The sequence below is a fragment of the Cuculus canorus genome, chromosome 15 (genome assembly GCF_017976375.1).
Source record: "Cuculus canorus isolate bCucCan1 chromosome 15, bCucCan1.pri, whole genome shotgun sequence".
NCBI lineage: Eukaryota > Metazoa > Chordata > Aves > Cuculiformes > Cuculidae > Cuculus > Cuculus canorus.
Window position 1 is genome coordinate 2,446,708 of NC_071415.1, and position 22,012 is coordinate 2,468,719.

Below are 22,012 nucleotides of genomic sequence, written 5' to 3' on the forward strand. Positions count from 1 at the left end.
CGCCCCCTCGTAAATAGTCTAAATAGGTCCTCTGCGTAAGCCACGCCTCTCACAAAATCACGGCCATTCGCTAATTCACGCCCTCCCACGTGGCACCCAAATAGCCCCCGCCCCTTGTGCAAACCACGCTCTCTCCTAACAAGCCACGCCCCTATAATAAACTCACACCCCTTCCCTCCGCGCAGGCCACGCCCCTCCACACAAGCCACGCCCCTCGCTCTCACGGCACACCTCCCACTGAGACGCGTGTGTCGCGCCCCGTGACGTCAGTGCCGCGCGCCGTGGCCAAGGACAGGGCGCCCGCGCGGGGCCGTGGTGGCAGCGGGGCCGGGCCCGGTGCAGCGGCGATGGGCGGGTACAGCGAGGACGAGAAGCTGCGGCTGCAGCAGCTCCGAGTCCTGCGGCGGCGCTGGCTGCGCGACCAGGAGCTGAGCGAGCGTGAGCCTGTGCTGCCGCCGCGCCGACTGGGGCCGATCGCCTCCTTCTGGGAGCGCTTCCTGCAGCCTGGCGGGTTCTGGCGGCAGCAGGTGGGGGGACAGCGGCCCGACACACCCCCTCCCTCCCGGGCCTGGGAACCGTCCCCGCGCCGGTCCCCACCCTTCCAGCCCAAACCCCGCCCATCCGGACCTGACCCCGTGCCCAGTCCCCTTCCTTCCAGCCCCACCGCCTTCCTGGCCTGGTCCCTGCCTTGCACCCTCCAGGCCCGAACCACCCTAAGCATGGCCCCTTCACCTCCTCCCACTCCCCTACCTCTACAGTCCCGGACCTGACCCGCCGTCCCCCTGCCTGATCCGCCGGCCCTGCCACCCCTATGGCCTGAGCCCTGTTTACCCACTCCGGGCCCGACCCCCAGCGGCCACGGGTCTGTCCCCTCACACCTCCATGTCTGACCCCCACCCGCCCAACCCATGCCCCTCCAGCCTCACTCCGTGACCAGTCCTCTCCCTTTCAGCCCCACTGCCCCCATGGCCTGAGCCCTGCCTCCCCCACCACCCCCAAGTTTGACCCCCCCTGGGTCTGGCCCCCTTGCTTACCGCGCACACACACACCCCCTGACTGCACCGGACCTGTTAGCCCTGTGCCTGATCCCCAGGCCCGCCCCCCACCCCCTGTCCAAGTCACCTTTGGGCCTCACCCCTGTCCGTCCAACCCCCGGTCCCCTATCCCTGTCACGCTAGGACCTGACACCCTTACCCCTGTGCCTGACCCCTGCCCACCTGTGTCTGCTGTCCCTGGCCCTCCCCTGGGGCCAATCCCACCACTCTCTGTGCCCAACCCCCATCTGCCCTGTCCTTGCCACCCCCAGGGCCTCACTTTACACCCCCAGCGTGACATGTGTCCCTGTGCCTCACAGGTGTTCAAGGTGTACCAGACAAGCACCTTCTTCGTGACACGGGTGCTGATCCCTTCCTGGCTCATCCTGTACTACCTGAAGTACCACATCATGGTGCGTGTGGACTCCGAGGGAGTAATGACAAAGGGGGTGTGGGGGAAGCGAGAGGGGCAGGGTTGAAGCCTGGGAGAAACCCTCCTGGAAAGAGCAGGCAGTGAAGCGAGTGGACACATCACGGCTGGTGTGAGTGCACATTGGGTGGCTGCTGCCAGCGCTGGTGACAGACAGGTCTGTTCACCGCTTGGTTTCTTTGCTGGGGTGGCACAAATGTAGTGATCTTCTACAGCGTGGTGACCAGCTCTGATGATGCTGCCTCCTGTTAGCCAGAAAGCTGTGGGCTGGGGGTGGCTTTCCAGGAGGAGGGCTGCCCTGGGATCAGCGGAGTGCGGCTGCTGGCCTGGGAGGGGACAATTGGGATGCTGCCAGGGGGGACAGACCCACTGCTGCCCTCCCACCTTGCCTGGGAGGTGCAGCATTACAGCCTTCAGGCATCTCCATAACCAGCAGGAAGCGCCCGGCGTAACAAGTGATGTCAGGCTGCTATTTGAGCAGGGCTGACATCCTTGGTTTGGAAATGCTTTATACTTCATCTGGGTAATGCTCTTTTTTCCTTCTCCCTCTCTTCTTCCCTCCCCCTTTCAGAAAACACCTCACGGTGTCGTTATGTCAAATCCACGGATATTCCCAGTAAGTCCATCAACACTTGTTTTATCTTCCAGCTTTGGATAAGAGGCAGAGAGGGGGTGGCGTGGGGAGAAGCGCGTGTTTGCACAGCAGCCGTGCAAGGAGAATTTCTCAAAGGATGACTCATAGAATCAAAGAATCGTTTGGTTGGAAAAGACCATTGAGATCATCGAGTCCAACTGTACCTGTCTGGTACTAAATCAGATCCCTGAGCACCTCATCTCCCTGCCTTTTAAGATGGGTGAACTTGATCCTGTGAGCAGCTGCCCCACAGCGGTGCAGGGGCTGTGGGTTTGAGCAGTTCCCATCCTGTCCTCGGGGCAGGCGTTACCTCCCCTGCAGACTGCAAGCGCCCGGCTGACAGCACTGCCCATCCTGGGCGGAAAACAACCGCTCCCTCATGAGAATGCAAACATCCGTTACTGCACAGTGGCAGCAGCTTTTGGCAGTTGAAGGCCCCTGTGGAAGCGTGATTATTGGTGCCTGGAATGACGGAGAAGAGGGGTTCGCCTGATGCGCGAGCTCCATGCCAGGTGTCCGTGACAGTCTCCACGCCTTGGTGTGGATCACAGATCACGGCACCTCGGAAGGGGAGACTGACGGGTTCTCTGGTCTCTGCCTGTGTTCACGCTGCACTGAGACCTGCCTTGCCACTTTGTGTAGCGAGGCAGTGGGCAAATAGCCTCCTATAAGCTTAGCTTTGATCTTTCTGCCAGTTGCGTGGTTTTTTTGCATAACTTCTGCCTGATTGTGCTTTATCTGGAATGAAAATGAGAGAAGTTCCATCTGTGACAACCCCACAGCAACATCGAATCCTGGGTTCAGTTTTAGGCCCCTCGCTATAAGAAGGATGTTGAGGGGCTGGAGCATGTCCGGAGAAGGGGAACTGAGCTGGTGAAGGGGTTGGAGAACAAAGGTTATGAGGAGCAGCTGAAGGACCTGGGGCTGTTTAGCCTGGAGAAAAGGAGGCTGAGGGGAGACCTTATAGCTCTCTGCAACTGCCTGAAAGGAGGGTGTAGAGAGGTGGGTGTCAGTCTCTTCTCTCAGGTGACAGGTGATGGGATGAGAGGGAATAGCCTCAAGACATTTGGAAAAAATTCTTCACAGAAAGGGTTGTGCCCAGGGAGGTGATTGGGTCCTTATCCCTGGAGGTGTTTAAAAGGCACGGGGATGAGGTGCTTGGGGACGTGATTTAGTATTGGATGGGTATGGTTGGAGTTGATGATCTCAAAGGTCTTTTCCAGCCTAATGATTCTATGATCCTGAGGGTCCTGCTGTGGGCCTCTGGCTTCAGCCTGATCCCTCACCTGAGTTTGGGCAGCTCTGTAGGCCAGGACAGAACCTGAGGCTGTGACAAACGGCTGCTGGGTGACAGAGAGGTTTGTGAGGAGTTAACATGGTTCTTCCTTGGTCCAACTCGCATGCGGCTGGGCTGGAGGGGGCCCTGCAGCACTCCAAGCCTGATGTACATCCCTAAAACAAGAGTCTGGAAACATCTGGCTGCCATTCTGTAGCTTAAAAGAAAAGGCAAAGTGAGTACAGATCTTGGAGAGTTTGCTTGTAATTTTATTTCGGCATCTTGGGAAATGTGGAGGGAATAGGAGTGTTCTGAGTGAGTTTGTGTTCTTGGGAAACAGGGACAGCTCAGGCGCAGCTACAGCCCAGTGCGGCGTGAAAGGAGAGGCTGAGGAAGTGCTCACCATACTCTTTCATTCCACCAGGGGGACAGGATTCTAGAGACTGGAGAAATTATTCCACCCATGAAAGAAGACTCCCATGAGCACCACTGAGGCCGGAAAGCCGACATCCTCCTGCCAGCCAGGCGGGAACTGCAGCTGCTCTCTCCTCTATAAAAGAGTCTGTATTCTGCGTAGCCTCAGCTGCTCTGTCCTTTCCTTTCTCCTTGGTCAACGTTGTTCCAGTTGCTGCTCACATGGGAGCGTTTTGGCTTCGTTGGGCTTTGTTGCCAAGTCCTGGGGATCACTGACCCCCTGGGGATCACTGACCCCCCTTCCTCAACTTTTTGTCTGGCTGCGAAGACCTGGCAGCGGGACAGTGTGGGCCTGCTGTGCGTCACAGGAGCTGCTGTGGGTACCAGGGGTTTGTGGCTCAGCCCACTCGGAGCAGGGTCTGCTCGGGCACACCCACCCACCGGCTCCCCATTACTGACCACTCTTGGGAGATTTGCAGTGACTGTTAACCTTCCACCCATGTCATTCCACTTATCTGCTGAGAGAGGGGGGCAGAAATGGCACTGCTGCCAAAAATTCTTTACCCTTTAGCACTTCCTTCTCTGTTTTCAGCCCCTCTTGGCTGGAGCCTCCCTGCCCTCGCTGGCCCCACGGACAGCCTCTAGATGGGTAGAGCGCCAGAGTCAGTGATCCTTGTGGATCCCTTCCAGCAGGAGAGATTTAATTCTGAGTATTTTGGTGGCTACTTTGGGGACAGAAAGGGTTAAAGCTGCAATGCAGAGGGAAACCTGAGAAGCCCCCCATAGAGCCCCAGACAGTGTTTGTGAGGTCATGGGGAGTGCCTGCTGCACCTGGGGGCAGCCAGGCCCCCAGTCCCCTCCAGCGTCCCCTCCATCTGGGACTTCCTCTGGCAGGGCCATGGCCAACGCAGGGGTGAAAACTCTCCTGCAGTCAGAGGTCGTGGAGGCCGTGGACCCTGCGTCGGGGGCCCACGCTCAGCCCGCAGCCCTGCTGGGCTTGGGTCCCCTCCAGGCCAGGCCCAGTGCCCTCACACTCCTCGGGTAAAGGCAGCTTCAGGGGGTGCAGCAAGGGGGGATAACGCAGGGAGGGGGTCCTGCAGGTCATCACTGGGAGGCTCTGGGGGGGGCACTGGGGAAACTAGGCTCAGTGGAGGCTGCTGGGGGGGGCACTGGGGGAGGCAGAGGGTCGAGTGGGAGACTGGGGGGTTGATGAGGGCTATCGAGGGTTATTGGGGTTAACAGAGGGGCTGTAGAGGCTGCGAACCGTGGCGGTGGGGGCCCTTGTCACTGCCTTTGCCCCACCTCTGCCAGTGCCCCCAGTGCGGAACTCTCCGGAAGTGCTTCTGTCCCGCGCTGCTGCAGCCTGAAGAGAACCTTTGCGTGTACCGACCTGTTGCTGCTCAGCCAGGCTGACCGCGATGCCTCCGTGGACAGGGAGGCTCCCCCCGGCCCTGTCCTGCACCCACCGTGCCCCAGGGACGGCAGCGAGCCCAGTGCCCCACTGGTGAGTGCCCCACCGCACTGGGCTCCCAAGACCCCTCCCCACTGAGGAGAGATCCCCTGCGTGTTTCTGCAGGGCTTGTGAGGAGCAGGACCAGCATCTCCTGAGGACACCTCACACCTGTGGAGGTGCCTGGTACCCCCAGGGCTTCTGGAGTCCCCCAAGACAGCCCTGACACCTTTCCTCCTTTAAGGAGAGCCCCCCAGGACCACAGAGAATTCATGGTACCCCAGAGTCCCCTGGACATCCCCAGAGCTCTGGCACCCCTAGGGTCATCCCTCATCCCTCACATCCCTCAGCTGTGGGGCCCCGGTGACTGTTGGAGGCCACGGACTCTTGTCTCCGGTCTCAAGGACCGGTGTGGGGCCATGGACTCCATCCCAAGTCTCAAGAAGCAGTGTGGGGCCGTGGGATTGCCCAGGCATTTTGGAGCAGATAACTCTCCCTTAGCAGAGGGAATGGCTCCCTGTCCCTCAAACAGGGAGGGGTTTGAGTGTCACAACCCCACTAACAAAACCAATGCAGGACCCAGAAGACGTTGCGGCACATTTCCAGCAGGAGCGTTCCTCACCGCTGCCTCACTGCTCCAACTGAAGACGAGAGCCCGTGGTGCCGGGAGAGCTGGGCGGTTGCCAGGCACTGCCAGCTCCTGCGTGGGACCCATGCCTCTCCAAATACAGCGAGGCTTTCCCCTCAGGGCCTCAGTTGTGCAACTCTCTCGCGTTCTCCGAGTCTTGTTTCCCTCTTGTGCTATGTGTGGGTCTCTTGATGATCCAAACTGCTCTGGGTTCGTACAGGATTGTTCCTTCAGATGTCAAAAAAGACACAGGAGTGCACACAGGAGCGCATCTTCCACCTCACTTTCTTTTGAGATCCCTACCCGCTAAATAACCCTGCCGATAGATGATAAACCCACACCTATGGAATATTTTTTATACATTTAGTCATGAGTTACATTTCTTTGCACCTGCCTTGTTGCAAAAATTCTTCTGTGACAACAGCCCAAGGACACACGGAGGAAGAGCTCCTCCCAAACAGATGATGTCCCTTAATGCTCCAGGCCATGACTTTCTGACCAGCCCTTTGGAGAGCTGTCAGGATCTCCTTCTTCCTCAGACTGCAGATGAGGGGGTTGAGGGCAGGAAGCAGAAAAGAGCCACGAGAGTCCCAGCTGTCCTGAACTGGAGGCTGCAAAGGAGGGCAACGCTCATTAAATGCTTGAGATCTTGGGAGATGGAAAGGGACAACTCTTGCCGTCCATTTCTATGCAGAGGACAACCCACAGCTGACTTTCTGCAGGGACAACTCCTCCCAGGGAGGGTTAGGATTTGGGGATCCTTGTGGAGAGTTGTCCTAGACCCCTTGGGAAACAAGGACTGGAAGATCCTTGAGTGGTTGAATGTGCTAGCCCTTCTCTCTCAACCCATGTGCTTGAGCAGGAGCTGCTGGTTCCAGCACTGCCTGCAAGAACTCAGCCAAGAAGCCACCCTGTGTGTCCTCCAGTCCTTGCCAGCCACAGGTGTGCCATTCCTCGGGCTTGGCTCGCTGGCTCTGCTCCAGGTCAGCTCCCAGTTTCTCCCAACCCCCAGGGTATCCCTTTCTGTATGAGCTCACTGTCAGTGCCAGGAAAGCTCTTTTGCCAGAGGAGGCGGCACTGAGGACACGGAGCCATCCTGGCACCCGAGTCTATGCCAACACACACCAAAAGCCGTGAGGATTCCTGCAGTGCTCACCTGTGGATCTCAGCTGTGCAAACTCGCTGATGGTGAGCTAGGACTCTGCTCTGGTGAGACTGCACCTGGAGCCCTGTGACCAGCTCTGGAGTCCTCAGCACAGGGAGGACATGAGGCTGTTGGAGCGAGTCCAGAGGAGGCCACGGAGATGGTGCGAGGGCTGGAGCACCTCCTGTACGAGGACAGGCTGAGAGAGTTGGGGTTGTTCAGCCAGAGAAGAGAAGGCTTCTAGGAAACCTTATAGTGACCTTCCAGTACCTGGAGGGGCTACAAGAAAGCTGGGGAAGGATGTTTTCCAAAGGCATGGAGTGATAGGACGAGGAGCAATGGCTACAAACTGGAGAGGGGCAGATTTAGGCTAGACATAAGGAGGAATTTCTTCAGGATTAGGGTGGTGAGGCCCTGGCCCAGGTTGCCCAGGGAAGTTGTGGCTGCCCCATACCTGGAGGTTTTCAAGGCCTTGGCCAGCCTGATCCAGTGGGAGGTGTCCCTGCCCATGGAAGGGAGGTGGAACTGGATGAACTTTAATGTCCCTCCCAACCCAAACTATTCTATGATTCTATGATCTTCATTGCTCACAGATGAACATGTGATAGCCAGTACAATTTGTGTCCATTGAGACCTCTAAGATGAGCTGATGCGATCCCAGTTCATGTGACTGCCTAACAGAACACACTGGCCTTCATCCGCCGCTTGCACTTGCTTTATTGCTGAGCAAAGCTAGTTTTATTGGCGTGCTCTCTAAGCTCAGAGGCCAAGCCAATAGTGGAATTTCAGCCAGGAGCGGCCCTGTTGTGCCAGAGGAGCTGGATGTCAGCTGCTGGGTGTTCCACGCTGGGTAGATATGGTGTTGAAACCCACACCAAGGCTGCTGTGACTCCACCACTCCTCTTCCCTCGGCACTGTGCAGTTGCACTTCTCATATTGCAATTAATAATCATATGCATAACAAAAGGGGGGCTTAATTCAATTGCCCACACGTGAGCGTGCAGAGACATTTCAGGTGCTTTGAGGAGCCCTCCTTGTGTTCAGCTGCTGCTCAGTGAGGCTGAAGGTGTGGAGGATAAGAGCATCTCATACAATGCATGGCAGCGCTGTGAGGGCATCTCACAGGGAGCTGTGGGTCAGGGGTGCTGTGGGTCGTGGGAGGCTGTGGGTCACGGAGCTGTGGATCGGGGGGGAGCTGGGGGGTCAGGGTGGAGCTGTGGGTCAGGGGGAGCTGTGGGTCACAGAGCTGTGGGTCCAGGGGGAGCTGTGAATCAGGGGAGGCTGTGGTCACAGAGCTGTGGGTCGGGGGGGCTGCGGGTCAGGGGGAGCTGGGGGTCACTGAGCTGTGGGTCAGTGGGAGGCTGTGAGGCTGTAGTACCGGACCCGGGCAGGGGCGGTGCTGGGCCCCCGCCGCAAGGCACGCTGGGAGTTGTAGTCCTCGACCCTCTAGCGGCCGCTTCCCTCACAACGCCGCCGCAAAGCACGCTGGGAGTTGTAGTCCCGACCTACGTCCGTGCATCCCACCGCAAGGCACACTGGGACTTGTAGTCCTCCACCCAAGGCGCCGCTGGCGCTCCCGGCCGGCCCGCCGGTCCTGCCCCGCTCCCTCCGCTCCCCCCGGCCCGGCCCCTCTCCGCCGCTCCCCGTGTCCTGCCCCTCCACCCCGCTCCGCCGCCTTCCGCTTCCTGCGCGCGGCGCCCCAGGGCCCGCGGTCCCCGCGCGATTCACGACGGGCGCTGCGGAGGTTGTGCCGGGGCCTCGCGGGGCCCGCGGGGGGCGCTGCGCAGGTTGCGCGAGGGGCGCTGCGCAGGTTGCGCGGGGGGCCCTGCGCGCGGCGCTGCCGGAGGGGCGGGAGGCGGCGGACAGAGGGCAGCGGCGGCGCCTCCGCACCAGGTGAGCGCGGGGCCTCCTGCAGACTCAGCCCCGCAACCTGTTGCAGCGGGGGCGGCGGGGCGCGGGGTAGCCGGGAGTCCCGGGGCCTGCGGCTGCTGGGGGGGATCCAGGTCCCGATGCCGGGGAGATCCCGCGGTCCCGGTGCCCGGGGGTATTTGAGGTCCCGGGTCCAGGGAGGGTCGGGGGCCCGGTGCCAAGGGATGCCGGGGGGTCCCGGTGTCCAGGGTCTGCGATTGCTGGGGGGAGAGCCGGGTCCCGGTGCCGGGGGTACTTGGGGTCCCGGTAGTCGAGAGTCCCGGGGTCTGGGGGATCCCAGGTCCCCGTGACAAGGGTCTGCGGTTGCTGGGAGGGATCCAAGTCCCGGTGCTGGGGATATTTGGGATCCCGATGCTCGAGGGTCTTGGTGCCTGGAGGATCCAGGGGTCCTGGTGCCAGGGGGATCCAGTACTGCAGGGATCCGGTGCCGTGGGGATGTGGGGGTCTCAGTGCTGGGGAGCAGGCACAACCCAGGGCATCCAGGGGTCCTGGATCTGGGGTGCAGGGGGATCCAGGTCGCGGTGTTAGGGGTCCCACCTCGGGACTGTGGGATCCCAGGGCTGCAGCCACCCTCCCCTTGGCTCAGCCTGACCCCCGGCGGGGCTGTACCAGGCTTAGGAGCCCGGGGTAGGCTTCGAGCATCCTCCCCTGCACTCCCTGCCCGCCAGCGCCCGGCTTCGGTATGGGAGAGGAAGCCTCTCTGTTCTCCTCCCGGGCAGGGATCAGCTCGCTGGTGGTGAGCACGGGCTCCAAGCTGGCTCCGGAGAGAGCCCGGGATGCCTGTCCTTCACCCTGCGCTCCCACCACCAGGTTTGGACCTGGCTGCGCGGGATTTGTGCTGAGTTTCTAAGGCTTTTCTGAGTTTGCCCCTTAGAACCAGCCAGCTGGCTCTTGTGTTTGCATCTTCAAAGCATCCTGAGGCTGTTCGGGCCCTGGTGCCTCTCCAGGACCTCTGGATTTGACTACACATCAGCTCAGCTGCAGTTGTGAGCACGTCAACCTCTAGATCCTGGATGGAGAAATCCTTTATGGGGTTGGAAAAGGCTCTGCCTGCTGGCGAGCCTCTCCATTTTCTGAGCAGCCATCCCTTCCCTCTTCTGCAGGACATCCCTTCCCTCCCCGTCAGCAGGAAGCAAACCGTTTGAGGTGGTTGCCTGCTGAACTGTTGGAAGAGATCGAATAATGTGCACGTTGTGTTTGAAATGCCATCTTGTTTCCTCCAAGCATTTTTTAGATCGAAATCTCAGCTGGTGCTCAGCACTCCACAGCCCTTCAGGCCTGGGATGCAGATGGGTGGTTTTCATAGGTGGACAGAAGGTTATCTTTTATCTTGGAAGCGCTTGCTGGATGTGGCCAGGGGAGTCTGTGCATGGACTGTGGTGCGTGGCTGTGGTGGGTCAGGGGGTGCTGGAGACCAGGAGATGTGTTTTGAGGAGGCTGAGGTGGGGATTGCAGATCTCAGTGGATTGCAGCTGAGGGCTGGTGGGACAGGCTGCGGACCTGAGGCTCTCACCCCTCTTGGTCTGCACACAGAGTTCTTGTGGCTGCCCCGTCCCTGGAGGTGTTCAAGGCCAGGTTGGATGGGGCCTTGGCCAGCGTGATCCAGTGGGAGGTGTCCCAGAAGGGGTATTGGAACTGGATGATCTTTAAGGTCCCTTCCCATCCCAACTATTCTTTGATTCTGTGATTCTTGCAGTGCTTTGCACATTGTCACCAGGGAGTCGCAGGGACTTGTGCTTCATGCAAGCTGCCACCTCCCCTGGAGGAGCAGAGCTGGTGTGGGAGCGCAGCTGAGCCGGAGCTTGTGACGCCGCAGCTCTACCAGTGGTTTCTGCGTGGCTTGAGCACGGCTGCCAAACAGGGTGGCCGTGCCCCTGGGTGAACCAGGCCCAAGCTCTGCCCAAGGAATGAGCTGCAGGAGTGTGTCAGAGAGGCATGGCTCCAGTTACCTCAGCTTTATATACGTGGGAATATTAATTGGTTTAAAGTTGCATCAGCTTCTGTTCATTTCCAAGGCTTTAACGGTTGAAGGCAGAAGGCAAGACCCAACACTGCTCCCTTCCCCGGAAGGGGCTGGAGAGGCCTTTGAAGGTTTGATGCGATTGCTGTGTTTGTGGAGCGCTGTTGCTTTGGCAGGAACGAAAGCGGCCTCCGTGAGCCTGGCGGCGTGGTGCGTAAGGGAGCCCAAGGCGTGGGCCAGGCAGGTTGGCTTTGGAAGCAGAATAAATATTGATAGCCAAACCAAAGCTGCTAGAGTTGCACGGAAAAAAGGCCGTGCCTCCTGCCCAGCCTCGGAGCTGCCTGGGGGTGGCGGAGGGGCTGGGTACCCGCCGTGGAGGAGTCTGGTGCCCTGGAGAGACTCTCGGGTTGCCCCGCTGCTCTCGTGGGCTTTCCACAGGGCACCCCGAGTCTTTTCTCTGGATACTGCTGCTTCTTGGGGGGAAATGGGCTGGGTATTGGTGGTGCCTCAGCCTGCTGAGTGTGGTGGGCTTTGTCTCATGGAAAATACACTGCTTTCATCTGTCCTGGAGGTTCTGTGGGAGCTTGCCAAGCTTGCAGCGGTGTCACATGAGATGAGGAGAGACTCGGCCAGCACGCGTTAAGGTGGCTGTGGCGGGGACAGTCCCTGCAAGCAGAAGAAATGCTGTTGTCATCCCATCTTCCTGTGTCATCTGAAGCCAGGCTGTGTTTCTGGGTTCATGTCATCCAGTTCATTTTGGCGTTGGCACCGACCTCTTCTGTGAGCAGAGGGGCCTGGGAAGGAATGGATCCTGGGGCTCCCTCCGAGTGAGGGTCTTTCTCATTATCATAGAATCATGGAGTGATTTGGGTTAAGAGGAACGTCAGAGCCCATCCAGTTCCACCCACTGCCATGGGCAGGGACACCCTCCACTGGATCAGGTTGCTCCAAGACCCATCCAGCCTGGCCTTGAACACCTCCAGGGATGGGGCAGCCACCACTTCCCACTTTCCCAAAGCAGGGGGAGGCTGGAGCAAAGGGCTGTTGCCTGAATTGGAGCCAGCAGTAGGGCGAGAGGAGGCTGGTTTGGAGAGCACGTGTCCCAGCTCGGAGTCCTGCCGAGATGGCTCCCTCCTAGCACACTATGCTGGGAGGAAACTTGGAAACAGCCCATTTGCTGCAACCTGGGGCTCAGAAAAAGGTCACATGCAGTGCAGCCTTGGGAAAGCTGCTTATGCGGGTGGGACAGGTGAGTCAGTGGTTTCCTCCTCGTTTTTCGTCATAATCCCACTCTTCAGAGGGAGACATGCTCTCTGCCTGTGCCCCAGAAGCCTCCTGCGTCTGCCTCAGCCTCGCTGCTGGCTGGGGGACCCTGCTGTAGCGTGCAGCCCTTCCCAGGCTACTGCCACCGTGCTGGGCAGGCAGGAGCAGGCACTCAGGACTCTTCCGAGCGCTGCCGTGGCGGCTGAGGAAGCCAAGGGAGGCAGAAGAGCTGTTGCCTGCGCATGAGAAACATTTAACTCTTGCCTTCGCAGCTGCCTTCCCCACACGTCTCAGGCTGGCGGTGTTCCTGAAACGTGCTTGTGTTTGGTCTCTTCGAAGTTCAGGGAGGGTTTGTATGCTGCTTCCTCTTGTCCTGGAAAAAGTGCTGCTGCCCTGGTGCCTGGGCAGAGAAGGGGGAGCCCCGGCGAGGAAATAAGAGCCAAAGAAATGTGTCACCAGCGGAAAGAGCAATTGTTTTCCTGCATTTCCATTGCAGAGCAGCGCCCAGTGCAGGCAGCCGATGTTTGACAGCCAAGATAATACATTTATATTGATGTAATTAGCGGGATGGAGAGTTCGCTGAATGGCTCGGGGCAGCAGGCTTTTCAGTCTAGCTCCACAAATGGATTGGGGAGGGTTGGAAGGCTGCCGGGAATTGGCCCTTTGGGTTTCTGGAGGTTGAGTACAGAACTGCTGATATTTCCTATTGTGCTGTACACTGCCTAGTTGAAAAGAAAATAACTTGAGGGAACACGGGGCTATTTTTGCCAGCGTGAAATGATCGAGCTTGATTGCTAAAAACTGAAGTGGAGTCTTCAGGCTGGCACATTAAGAACACTACTGGAACCCTATCTGCTCCACTCCAGCCACACGCCTCTGCGCTTCACCGGTGGTGTGTGTTCGTATAAAACAGCAACAGCTTTTCTGTTCCTGCGGTGCAGCCCTTTTTGTAGGAAGGCAGGGTGCTCACTGGGTGCTGTGGTCTGAGCAGCGTCAGCGTTGGGGGCGAGGGGTGATGGCATCTTGTTCCCGGGTCAGCAGCCCTTGCTGGAGCCACAGGGTTATCAGTACGTTTGCTCTGGTAAAACAGAGACTGTACAGAAAGCTGTTGTTCCCCCCTGGTGATACCACACAGATGCTTCCTGTTGCGCCAAAGTTTCCCCTTCAGCATCTTGTTCCCAGCGCCAGCCCAGATGATCCTGTTTTAGTGAGCACTGAGGATATCACAGGCAGCTTCCCAGCATGCGTTAAGTTGCGTTTCTCCGACAGCAGACGCTCCTTCTGTGACTGTAACGGACAGGTTTGCAGAGCAATGGACTCAGGCAGCTCTGCCGGGTAACAGATGAACTCCCTGTATTTGTGCTGGTCCGTGGATGTGGGAATGCAGTACTGGGCTGTGTCCCGTTCCCTGCCCCGCCCTCCACCCCGGCAGCTCTGCTCTGTAGAGGTGATGTGGTCAAGGTCTCACTCTCCAGCTTGTCCATACCCGTCACCTGCCTGCAAGCCTTGGGCCAGCAGGCAGAGCTCAGGCTGTCCTTGGAACTTCAGCTTTATTCTAAGCTGCCGGGTGTTAAGCGGTTTCTCTTCCTGGCCCTTGCGTATGCAAGCACGTCTTCTGCAAGAAGAGTGCCGTGGTGCCACGTAGATGGCTGTGGGCCTGTATAGAGTGAGTGTCCTCCGGTGTTTGAAACGTTCTCTAAAGCTTTAAGCCTTTCCAATGAGCAGAAGCGGCTCGACTCTCCGAGTGCCGCGGAGGGGCTGTGGGCCTGGAGTTCCCTCTGTAGCCAGTGCTTACAGACCATAGAATCACAGAATGGTTTGGGTTGGAAGGAACCTTAAAGCCCATCCAGTTCCAACCCCATACCATGGGCAGGGACACCTTCCACTGGATGAGATTGCCCAAGGCTCCATCCAACCTGACCCTTGGGCCGAGAGGACTGGGGGGTCCTTTTGAACTCTAACCAGTCCCTTAATTACTTTTTACTGGTTCATGAGTGGTGTCCCTTGCCTTCTCCATAGCTTTTGCTGTTTGCTGGTTTGGTTCCATTAGCAGGACACCTCCAAGTGGCTCACAGAGGCCATCTTTTTCCCACTGCCTGGAGATCCCAGTGGTGCAGAGCACTGGGAGAGGAAGGCTTGGTGTGAATTCCCCATCGCTGCCGTGGTGCTGGGCCTCTGCTGTGACTGTGGGGAGCGTGGCTGAGGTCGTGGGCCAGAGCTGGGCGCCCTGAGCACCGTGCTCAGGCTGAATCCTTTGCCTTTTTACCCCCTCCTCAATCTAAGATAGAGGAAGCAAGAGCCTGCTGGTGAGCAAGGCAGTTGTGGACAAGGGTTCTTGTTGCTTCTCCATGGGGGAGCCAGTCCCAAGGAGACAGCGCTTTCATAGCATGTGAATTCCATTAAAGCAGGTTGTTTCAACAGCGGAGAATATGAAGGGGGAAAAGTCTTGGGGGAGGGAGGTTTGTGGAGGCAAGTATTCCAGCTTCGTGCCTTCTGGGGGTGGGCTGGGCATGTTTGACATAATCGGAGGAATCTGTACTTTGGAATTTCTAGCAGCTCTAACTGCTAAGGATGTCCTGGCCATGCTGAGTAATCAACATCTCTTTCTGTCTTTGAACAGCCAGGTGGTGTGGTGCACCCCTCCAGACATCCCTGCACTCGCATCCAGCCCTTGGGAGAGCATGCCTCGTTGCTTGTGGTGAGCTGTCTGCAACCCTTGTCGTGGAGTTCCCGCTGTGCTGCTGAGGTGCTGCATTACCCGGTACAACAACCGCTCTCGCTGGAATGCTAAGCAGCTGCTGCGGCCCAGGAGAGTAAGGCCAGTGGTGGGAACAGGACTATAAGTTCACTTCCAAAGGCTCTGAAACCACGAGTGAAGAACTTGAGTCAACCCAGACCAGTTCCTGTCTCCAAGCTGGACTGTCGCTAGCTGGATGCTGTGGAAAGGACAGAGCCTTCGGAGCGCTGCGCTTCAAGTGAATGCCGATTGAGTGACTTACAATGTGAGGTTGGTTGCATGTGCTTGTGTGGTACTGGTCAGCCTGGAGTCTCAGCAGCCGTTTATTCTTACATGCCTTTCTTTCCTGTCTGTTCACCAGCCTGGTGTGGCGGCCGCTCCTTCCAGCTGGCTGAGTGTGCTGCCGGTGCCTCTCTGCAGAGACCTTCTAGCATGCTCCTCCGAGCAGGCCACTCCACGGGCGCCAACAGCAGCCACTCGGTTCCAGGGACACCAGGCTGACTTCCTCCCAGCTGGGCGTTGGACCTGCAGAGCAGAGACAGCATTAGGTGGGAGATTCTTCCAACTGTGGTTGGTTCTGGGCTGCATTGGGAGGGGCTGAAAGGAAAAAGACCTTTTCTGCTCTGGTTTGTCAGCACGGTGACCCCGCTTCTTGTCTCCCATGCCTTTCGTTCTTGTCTGTCTTTCTTGTTTTGACTTTTTCTCTGAGTGCTTCCTCTCTCACTGTCTGTGTGAAGGCCGGTGCTCTTGTGGGTGGGGATGCTGATGTTCCATGGTTTTCTCATGGCGACGAGGAAACTCTAAGAGCAGAAGAAACAATGTGGGATCTTCCAGGACCCCCCAGGCTTAAGCTGTGGAAGCTGCCTGACTGTCCCAGGGTGCGTGTCTTTGAGGCAGGGCAAGGAGGGGCAGATAATTTAATGTCAGTAACTCTGTGTTGTGTTGCCTGCAATAGCCACAGTGGTGTGGCAGTTCCCAGCCCGGGGCTGGGTGCAGAGGTGGCTGTGTGGTACGGTACATGGCTGGGCTGCTTCCAGACCCTGCTCTGCAGACAGGATGAGGTGATGGGAAGCCAGTGTGAGCTTGTCCCTTTAGTGTCTGCTGCAGGAGAGCACCTGATGGCATTGTCTATGTGTTCAAATGAGCCAGGCTGACGTCGCCCAAGCCAGACCAGGGTGTTGGATTAATCGAATGGGCACTAGCATGCAGTGTGTTGTCTGGCTGTCTGTCTGGCTGCTTATGGGCCGGTTGGAGTCTCTGCATGACTCTGGTGCCCAGCTGCTGCAGGTCTGCAGGAATCTCTTACAGTTTGGGGTCAGTGAGGCCAGGCTAGGAGCACCCTGGTCTTTGGGTAGTGACCACCACCAGGCTGGTGCCTGATCTGCGCCACACAGTGAGTGAGAGCTGTGGAAGGAAGTAACGTTCCTGCTCTTGGATCAGTTTTGATGCAGCCTTGGAATCGCTTGTGAATGCTCCTGCAGGCACACAAAGCCCTTGTTCCTGTTGCCTGCCCTTCCACGTAGGATGCTTTAGCCAGCAGAGCCGGGCAGAGGGAGGCCGGGGTCTGTGCAGCACGTGAGGCGGTGGCAGCGGAGGCAACCGGCCATGTCTGGCAAGGCGTTTGAGAGCTACTCCTGTAATGCGATCTCTTCTCCAGCTGCCTGTTTGGACTGAGGTGCGATCGGGACGCAGCCAGCTGGCCTGGGTTAGGAGGCCAGCTCCGTAGCTGTGCACGATGGCCTGTTAGTGCTGGCTGTGCTGGAGCAAAAGCAGCTTTTTACTCAAGGCATCTGTGTTGTGTTCCAGCCCTCTCATCTTAAAGCGCAGCATTTTCCTCGTGTGATCATTATATTTGTTCAAATAACTGCTCTCATGGGCAAGTATTGCTTAAGGCATTGTGTAATTGCACACATCCCACAGTTCCAGCTGTATTGGTGTAGCTGAAGAGGAGCCGCTGGTGACGGAGACAGCCAGGCAGTACGGCTGCTCCGGGGAGCACAGAGGAGTGGCGTGCTGGTGGCGGGCACTGTTAAATCTCTGTTGCCTCAGCTGTGCCAGGTTTTATTCCAGTCTCATATTTTCTATTGCAATATTATCTCCAACCAGAAATAATGGTGTGGCTGCAACGTCGGCGTGCAGGATTCTGGTGTTTTCAGGACAGCGTAGAGGTGTGCTCCAGGGGTGCAGAGGGGGCAGTAGCACAGCAGTGGTGCTCCCATAGGGTATCTCGCTGAGCTGTGCCAGAAGAGGAGCTATTGATCGCCCCGTCTGGGTTTCCCTTGCCCTGCCCAGCTCTCCTGGTTCCCTGTGCGGTTCACACTGATTCTTGTGCTTTTATCTCCCAGTTGTTTCTGTTGGAAATGCCAAATGGCACTATTGTCTGTCAGGCATGCCCTGCCTCTGCGCCTGCCAGAGACAGAGTGGGTTCAATCTAGGCTGGTTGGATGGAAATTGGGGCACGGTGTCCGCTTGAAACTGGGGAAGTCCAAACTGCATGGAAATGGGAGAAGGAGGCACCCAGATACTGCTGCCCCTGTGAAGAGCCCTTGTGGCTCTGGAGAGGGCCGAGCAGTGAAGCCTTGGAGCTCTCTCCTGCAGGGGCTGCAGCTGGACATGGCTGGACAAATCCCGTATTTACTGTCTGTCTCATTAAAGCTGTGGCTGGAGTGTCTGGGGGCAGCATGCTCAGGGGACGTCACCTCCATCTCTTGTCTCTGAGATTTTGCTTTCCAAGCCCAGGCCCTGGGTTTCACTGGCTGTGAGACTTCACTTCATGCTGCCCCTCTCTTCCCCTCCCTTCTGCAGTGGCCAGCTCTTCATCTGCTTATCCATCAGCTTAGTGTGGTCTGAGGTGCAATCCCTGGTGTCCTTTGGGTGTGACCTCCTGTTTGTGCTGCGCTGGGGCACCCGCAGCCCTCTGGGAATTCCACTTGCAGAGTGACTGGGAGGAACTGAATGGGTCATCCTGTCCAGTTCCCTGCTGCTGAAGAAAGTCATCCTGTGCATGTTATGACCTTGTCCAGGAACCAATGGTAGGAGCTAACTGTGCTTTTTTCCCCCAGTGCTTCTGGAGCAGCTGGTCCCGGTATCTGCTCGGCACAAGGTTAGGAACCCTCCAGTGCCCGATGTTCCTGGGCTAGCTTGTCATGCTTGTGCTGTTGCTGAGTGTCACCTTTCACATGAGAGATGACTTGCACATTTTTTTCCTTCCCTGGTTCACTGTAACCTTTGCGTCCTGCACCGTTTGTGGCTCTTGATGCAGATTTGTCCCGAGAAACGTGTTGAAAGCTTCTTTCTTTTTCCACTGCTGCTTTCTGGGAGTTTGCTTTTGCTGGGCCCATGTATTTCCATGTTGTGCTTTTCAGTGTTCTCAGCGCAGCTGGAGTTCTGAGCTGCACAGTTTGTGAACGTTAGCAAATATACAAGAGCACTTCTTGCGTTGCTGTCACTCTGTCTTCTTTTTTAATGTTTGTCCTTGCTACTTTTGCTGTCTTGCCCCTCCAAGAGGGAGAGTTGTTGTCAGGAACAGTCGAGTCAAGGTGAACCTGATAAAGCACTGCATTGAAGAGCCAGTGCCTGGCTCTTACTCGTGGCTCTTATTCATGTTTATCTCTAGCTGTGAATGTGCAATAACAACAGTTCTGTTCCGCGCAGGCTGGCACAGCCTCAGACAGGAAGATCTGCTGTTTACCAATCAACACTCTGCTGTAAGTGAGAACTGGGTGGGGGAAGATCGTTTATTGCTGCTGGGGAACACAGAGTGTAGTTAAACCCTTCTGAAAAAAGAGGAAACGAAGAGCACATGTGTTACTCAAGATGCCTTTTCCCTGGCAAGAGTCCCATGTGTGTGTTCTTCCTGCAAAGCGTCCCTACTTATGCTGCTTCCCATTAAATCTGTAGCATATCGGGAGCAGGCGAGTAAAAGCTTCCTGGTTTATAATGCAGCAGTTCTCGGCAGACAGTCTGTCGAGGTAGTTTGCCAGCCTGGCGTGTTTTGTGGCTGGGGCGGGCTGTGGACTGAGCAGGAGGACAGAACTCTGCTACAAGGATTATAATACAGAGAGGAAAAGCTCTGGCTCTGCTGGTAGAGCTTCCTGAGATTGGATGCCGTGGCTTGGCTTGTTTTGTTCCATCCCGTGTCGTTCTCTCTGTGCGTTTCTCCGCTGTTGCTAATGAGAGGAGCCGTGCCAGCCCACACATGCTCTTGTTAACGCTGCCCTCCAACGCCAACCACACTTGGAGAGTGAGCTGGAGGATGTAAGCGGCTCCTCGCACTTCATTGAAGCGGTGTTAATTGACTTAATAGAGCACTGGGGGCTCAGAGATTGGGTTGTGGGTTGGTTTTTTTTCTATGTGTGTGTGTGTTCAGGCCCTGCTTTGGCAGTGCCTTTGTTGCCATTTTCATGCTTATTCAGGAAAGGACCTTCTTGCTCCTCAGTTGTCAATGGAGATGAGTTTAGAAGTTAACCCTTATTCAGAAGAAACCTTCCTGTCCACTGCTTCCCTTCTTTCTCCACAGCTCGTAATTAAGATGTTGATTGCTTTTTCAAGTCCGTCTAATTCCATCTCTCAAAGAGACGGTGATAGATTTCCAGTAGTTCACTGGATAATCTGTCACTGCTTTGGAGTGTCTGGTGCGAGGGAGAAGAGGAGTCTTTGTTCAGACTTCGATGCTGGTTGCTTTGTGGCTAAGCTGGCTCTACAATAAATCTACTTTTCCTATCAATCTTTTGCTTCAGGCTTTGGACATCTCTTCCTCTGCCTGCATACATATGAAGAGGCAGTGCTGGGCATTAAAAACAGCTCAAGCCCACTCAGCTGCAGCGTATGAGTTTCTTCTGGGTTAACCAGAACCAGTTTCAAGGCAGCTGGAAGAAGGTAAAGATCCTTGAGCTTGACTTTGCATGTTAACGTCCATGGCCAGAAAGATGTGCTGCTGCTCTGGACTTTGCTAAAGCGTAGCATGAAGCGAGAGGTCCTGTTCTGCGCTGGTCTAGGAGTCCAGGTTAAATTATCTTGTTACTTCTTTAATAGCCCATCTGGAAATCTGTTTCCAGGTAGCTAATTTCATCTAACAACATCTCTGTAAGTAGTGCACCAGTACTGTTTCTCACTGTCATTTGGAAAACACCTCACTTGCAGCTTCCGGTCCCCTAGAATTCCTCTAAGGCCAGAACATCTGTCTCACCTCTCTTCTCTCAGCCCTGCTGGCCCATTACAACACTCGGGTGAGCTTTACCCTTCTCTCCCTTCCCCCTCTCCTCCTGTTTGTGGTGCTTGCACTGCCTTTTATCCTTGTGCCTCAGAAGGTGAGCACTTCCTGGCCCCCGGAGGCAGGGCCGTGCTTTCTGAGTCAGAAGACGGTGCCCCAAGTCACACAGAAAGCTCAAGCAGGAGGGCTGGAAAAGCCTCCCACGTCCCAGCTGAGTGTGCCAACTGCTGGCCCGTCCTTCCTGTTGTACCTGTGCCTCGGTCTGTCCTTGAAGGTACCTTCCCACCCCTCCCTGCCAGGAGCTTTACAAGGAACTGGAACTTGCTGACACCTTAATTTCCTGCCAAGACTGCAGCACTCGAGCTGCCCTGTAGGCTTGGCAGGAGAGAATAGCAAGAAAGTGCAGCAGAACTTTGTTTCTTGTCACCCAGATACCAGCTTTGTGCAAGACCCCTGCTGAGCATGGAGCTTCCCTGTGTGCTTGGCTGCTTTGCAGCAGGGCTCCTGCGGGGATCATGGGAGCTCCTGCTGTGATATTGACCTCTCGCTGGGTTGGTGTTTAGCATCTTGGATTTCAGGCTGTCCTGCATCTCTCTGAGGTGGATGTCTCGCTGCTTGTCCTGCCTTGTGGAAAAAGAGATATCCTTCACCCTTCCTCCCCTGGGTTACTTCTTTTATCAGGGCCACCTCAGCCTGGCGAATACAAGTCACGCTCTGCCAGTGCCAGTGCCTGGCTTTGCACATCTGTGGGTTCTGCCACCCTGCCTGGTGGGGCTGGGAGCCCGGCTGTCCACACAAATGCTTGAGCTGCTTCTCCTCGCTTGGTTGGCATGACACACCTTCAGGCCTCTATTCTGCATCCTTCGATAGTTGTCCTGTGCCTGACCTGCTCTGTACCCTTCTGACATTGATGCGTCTCACACTGTGTGCCTCGCCCATCCCTGCACGCCACCCCTGCTCACTCTGGGTGCCGGGAACACGTGCCTTCTGCGGTGCTGGGCGGGAGATCTCCTGTGCATGGTGCCAGGATTGGTAGAGGGCCCTGTCTCCATGATGTGTGAAGTGCTCTCCTCCAGCTCGATGCCCCAAGCTCACACCAGCTGCTCCAGCTCCACTCATGGGGCTCTGAATGAGTTGCATCCTGCAGTCCCCAGGGAGGAGGCTGCTCCTGCCAGGGCTGCGCATGGGGACTGGGCACTCAAAGCTCTACAGGAGTGCTTCTGTCTCCCTGCAAGCAGCAAGTTGCGTGTGAGGGAGAGCAGAGAGCTCCTCCTTTGCTGTTGACTGTGGCAGGAGGTCCCAGCTTGTCTCAGTCAGCCCCCAGGCAGGGGAGTTCACACAGCAGGGGGAATCATAGAATCAGAATGGTTTAGGTTGGAAGGGACCTTAAAGCCCATCCAGTTCCACCCCCTGCCATGGGCAGGGACACCTCCCACTGGATCAGGTTGCTCCAAGCCCCATCCAACCTGGCCTTGAACACCTCCAGGGATGGGGCAGCCACCACTGCTCTGGGCAACCTGGGCCAGGGCCTCCCCACCCTCACAGGAAAACATTTCTTCCTAAGATCTCATTTCAATCTCCCCCTTCTGGCTGAAAACCGTTCCCCCTCATCCTATCCGTGCACTCCCTGGTCAAGAGCCCCTCTCCAGCTTTCCTGGAGTCCCTTTCGGTACTGGGAGGCTGGAGGAGAAGGGCTGGCACTGGAGGAGAAGGGCTTCCGTTCTAGACAAAAGCTTCCTGCTGTGTGGCTTCCTTTGGGCACAGCTTTGAGGGACATTTTTCCCCCAGGTATGTGCTGTGCCTTCTTCCAGGCAGCTGCTAGCCCAGCACCTTGATCTATCGAGAGCTGTCTAGTGCACTGGGTGGCTGTGTTTTCATTCTTGGAGCTTCCCTGGAGCAAG

General features: G+C 56.9%; 2 protein-coding genes across 8 annotated transcripts in view; both read left to right on the top strand.

Annotated features, from left to right (window-relative positions):
• Positions 1-242: 242 nt before the first annotated feature.
• Positions 243-3,957, top strand: NDUFB6 (NADH:ubiquinone oxidoreductase subunit B6). The gene is made up of 4 exons (XM_009570999.2): positions 243-527; positions 1,355-1,447; positions 2,036-2,080; positions 3,799-3,957. Exons 1-4 carry the CDS (start codon positions 348-350, stop codon positions 3,865-3,867), a joined length of 387 nt encoding a protein of 128 aa, XP_009569294.1. The 5' UTR covers positions 243-347; the 3' UTR covers positions 3,868-3,957.
• A 4,682-nt stretch (positions 3,958-8,639) lies between these two features.
• CAPN15 (calpain 15) overlaps positions 8,640-22,012 on the top strand; it is a 54,060-nt gene continuing 40,687 nt past the window's right edge. For 3 of the 7 annotated variants that reach the window (XM_054080401.1, XM_054080404.1, XM_054080406.1), the window contains exons 1-3: positions 8,641-8,903; positions 14,783-15,169; positions 15,261-15,447. The gene's annotated coding sequence lies outside the window, so the exon portion shown is untranslated. Of the gene's footprint in view, positions 8,904-14,782; positions 15,170-15,260; positions 15,448-17,961; positions 18,003-19,638; positions 19,778-22,012 lie in introns of all 7 variants that reach the window. The other 4 variants (XM_054080400.1, XM_054080407.1, XM_054080405.1 and 1 more) reach the window with 3 other exon arrangements.